We start from the raw sequence: 3,527 nt of genomic DNA, 5'->3' as shown, positions 1-3,527 counted from the left end.
AAGCCGTGCAGCTGGTGGCGGGGGAGGTGCTGGCCGCGGCGCAGGTGGAGGCGGTGGCGGCGCAGGACAGCCGGCCGGCGGATAGGCAGAGTGAGCTAGAATCCTATGAATGATTTGGGGATTTAGTTGCACGGGCCTACATGTCAGCTCCGGACCCACGTCCACGCGGTCCCACGTGTAAGCTCCGGACCCACAACCACTAATGTCGGGGGACGGAATGGACTCAAATATGGCCGTTTGGCCTCGTCGTAGTTGCTGTGCATGGACTAGGGGCAAAACTGAGCACAATTCGCATCCGAGGGCAAAACTGAGCACATGGACACCACTGAGGGCAAAAGGATAATTAACCCTTATTTCTATTACATTGTCACTAACACATTGCAAGCACGCAGTGAAGTTACAAAATTTAATGAAGAGAACATGGTTCTACTTGCAAAACCTGGGTTTCCAAACTCCAATATGACGCCAAACTTGGGCGCAATGCTTCTACTCCATCTCAATTGCCAAGTAAATCAAGCACACGGTGGCATCACTTGTGGAGGAGTTATCACCGTCTTGTTCAAACCACTCTACATCAACTCGGGCGACCTACGCCCATTGGCCAGTAACCGACGTGTTCATCTTTCAGTTCTTCGCAGTGCTGGTATGAAAGTGAAATGAAAGAATTTGTATCCATATCCCTGCAGTTGGGCATCTATTGTAACATACCTCTATGAAGAGCTTAACAAAGTACGTGCGTATTTGAAATTCATTGTTGTACCATGCCTCAACTAACAAGTATAATGATGGATCACACCAGAAGCATGACTTTATCAAGTTTGAGGTTGCTTAGCAAGTTAAGATTGCTCAATGCACACAAGCAAAGAGGAACAAAGTGGCATCCAAGCCAAGCCATGCAAACCTTACGTGCAAAATGACCCGAGACCAGTGGTTTCCTCGATCAAGCGACCCGTTCAACCGCATGGCCCACGTGACAACCCCTCTTCTCCTGCCACAGAGTAAATTGCATAAAACCACCACTTTGAGGGCTAGGTTTGCGAAAAACACTAGGATACAGATTCTCTGCAGAAAGCACCACGTCTTGCGTAATTGTTTTGCAAAAACCACTGATCGGCGGATCGGGCTGAGTTAAGTGAGTTTATGACAGGTGGGGCCCGTTTTTCGCATACGTGGCACTCCAGGCCGTCCCGACAGCCGTTAGACGGCGTTAGACGGCGCCGTTCGGTCCTAGCAGTCAAAAGCGCGAACCGTTACTCCTTCTCCACTCTGCTCGCTCGCTCTCTGCTCGCTCTCGCTCTGTTCTTGGTTGCCGCACCCGTCGCCGCCGCGCCGCGCCGCCGCCGCAGCTCCATGGTGTCATGGAGTGATGGGTCGGATAGCAGCGAGCACACCAGGCAGTACATGAGCTCAGATTCCGACGACGACACCATTAAGGTTAGTTCTCAGAGTTAGGGTTAGGGTTTGATATTTGGGGATTTCTGGAATGAGCTTCTTTTCAAACATTGGACCAAATCTCTGTCATTCCTTCGCACTCCAGGTTCCTGCTAGCACCGAAGACTCAGATTTCGAGGGCCCTGAGACAGATATGTATGTTTTGTGCCATGGCCACGGGAAGGCAGCAGAAAGGCGTGTTGCTTTCGAGGGGATTCACACTGGCAGGAGGTTTCTTTGTTGTGCAGAGAAGGTATGGTTCCAACTTAACTAATTGGAAGTTGTTGATTAACTTAACAGATCTGTCATTTGTTTGCCATGGACATGTAGTGTGGCACTCCAGCAGGCATTGTATTATAATGTGAAGTTCGGACAGTGGATTCATTAAGTGTTTACTTTGCCAGCATTGTTTAGTCTGGTTCTGGCAACATTGTTTAGTTAGGTCATTTATTAACTCTGCCATGTTAGCTTATTTTAGGACAGAATATTCATGGGTTAGCACACCAGCATTGTTTAGTTTGGATCTGGCAATATTGTTTAGTTAGGTCATTTTTTAACTCTGCCATGTTAGCTTATTTTAGGATAGAATATTCATGGGTTAGCACACCAGCATTGTTTACTTAGTAGTTGTTTACTTTAGAGCATGATCTGAATTTTAGTATAAAGTAATCTAGCCTATCATTATAAGCAAGTCACTGTTATGTAATTCATTTTGTTAATACTCTTTTTTCAGGAAGGTAAAAACTGTGGACTAGTAGAATGGATTGATCCATCTTGGCCCACTACCCTTGAGAATGCACTGTCCAAGTTGTGGTCTATGTATGAACAGAGTAAGATGGACAGGAATGAGGAATGTCTGATGCATTCATTTACTGTTCATGACCTGACACAAGAGAAGAAGAAACTCCAGGCCATCTATGAGAAGTTGGTTGAAGATGTCAATGCACTTATGGATGCCCAGGAGCAGAGGGCAGTGATAGAAAGGAAAGATGCTGAAACAACCAAGTTGCAGGAGAAGTATGACACTTTGAAGAACATAGCAGCTGCTCAAGGTACTGTCATTAGGAACATGAAGTTGAAGCTAGCTGAAGAGAAGAAGAACTTGCAGATCCACATTGATGAGCTCAAGAAGACAGTTGAAGAGAGCAATGTGAAGCTGGAGGGGATCAAGGCCATCATAAATGGATAAGTAGTGCAAGAGAAGAATGGGAAATATCATTTGGCATTTGCTGACCTTTTGCAGGGTGTGGTTTGGCATTTGTTGTAATGATAGTAGTTTAAATTCTATTAACTATGAGTACTCCTGAATTATGGATATGTAATCTTAAGTAAGATGTTTGCATTTGAACTAGTGCTGAATGTGGTGCTATTTGAACTAGTGCTGAATGTCAAACTATGATTATGTATGGAATTGAACTAGTGCTGAATTTGGTGGTATTTAGAGCTGGTTAATGTTATCTTAAGTAATTTGTTTGCAATTGATGATTTTTGCTTTAGTATGTTCCTGTTCAACTGATGATTCTGAGTTAAGTAGGGTCAATTAGGGTTGTTTTTGGCTTTTTTATCGACGCCGAGGCATCAAGTAGGCCAAGTAAGGGTTTTTGGCTTTTTGTCGACGCCGAGGCATCAAGTAGGCCAAGTTAGGGTTTTTGGCTTTTTATCAACACCGAGGCTTCAAGTAGGGTCAATTAGGGTTGTTTTTGGCTTTTTGTCGATGTCGAGACATCAAGTAGGCCAAGTTAGGGTTTTTGGTTTTTTATCGACATCGAGGCATCAAGTAGGCCAAGTTAGGGTTTTTGGCTTTTTATCGACTCCGAGGCATCAAGTAGGCCAAGTTAGGGTTTTTGGCTTTTTATCGACTCCGAGGCATCAAGTAGGCCAAGTTAGGGTTTTTGGCTTTTTATCGACGCCGAGGCATCAAGTAGGGTCAAGTGATGGTTTTTTGGCTTTTTATCGACACTGAGGCTTCAAGTAGGGTCAATTAGGGTTGTTTTTGGCTTTTTGTCGATGTCGAGGCATCAAGTAGGCCAAGTTAGGGTTTTTGGCTTTTTATCGGCGCCGAGGCATCAAGTAGGGTCAAGTGATGGGTTTTTGGC

The 3,527-nt window shown here is 45.1% G+C and overlaps 1 protein-coding gene across 1 annotated transcript; it reads left to right on the top strand.

Annotated features, from left to right (window-relative positions):
* Nucleotides 1-996: 996 nt before the first annotated feature.
* Nucleotides 997-2,847, top strand: LOC123494860 (uncharacterized). The gene is made up of 3 exons (XM_045231331.2): nt 997-1,434; nt 1,538-1,684; nt 2,165-2,847. The coding sequence occupies exons 1-3, from the start codon at nt 1,141-1,143 to the stop codon at nt 2,618-2,620; spliced, it is 897 nt and encodes a 298-aa protein (XP_045087266.2). The 5' UTR covers nt 997-1,140; the 3' UTR covers nt 2,621-2,847.
* Nucleotides 2,848-3,527: the final 680 nt, after the last annotated feature.

Source organism: Aegilops tauschii, chromosome 7 (genome assembly GCF_002575655.3).
Source record: "Aegilops tauschii subsp. strangulata cultivar AL8/78 chromosome 7, Aet v6.0, whole genome shotgun sequence".
NCBI classification, from domain to species: Eukaryota; Viridiplantae; Streptophyta; class Magnoliopsida; order Poales; family Poaceae; genus Aegilops; species Aegilops tauschii.
The sequence above is the reverse complement of the archived record's forward strand: the minus strand, read 5'-3'. Positions and strand labels throughout refer to the sequence as shown.

What these genes read in the sequence shown, in the direction of transcription:
- LOC123494860 (XM_045231331.2), top strand. Translation starts at nt 1,141, where the DNA reads ATGACAGGTGGGGCCCGTTTTTCGCATACGTGGCACTCCAGGCCGTCC. An exon ending in CCGACGACGACACCATTAAG is followed by an intron (nt 1,435 to 1,537) that starts GTTAGTTCTCAG and finishes TTCGCACTCCAG; the next exon opens with GTTCCTGCTAGCACCGAAGA. An exon ending in TTCTTTGTTGTGCAGAGAAG is followed by an intron (nt 1,685 to 2,164) that starts GTATGGTTCCAA and finishes CTCTTTTTTCAG; the next exon opens with GAAGGTAAAAACTGTGGACT.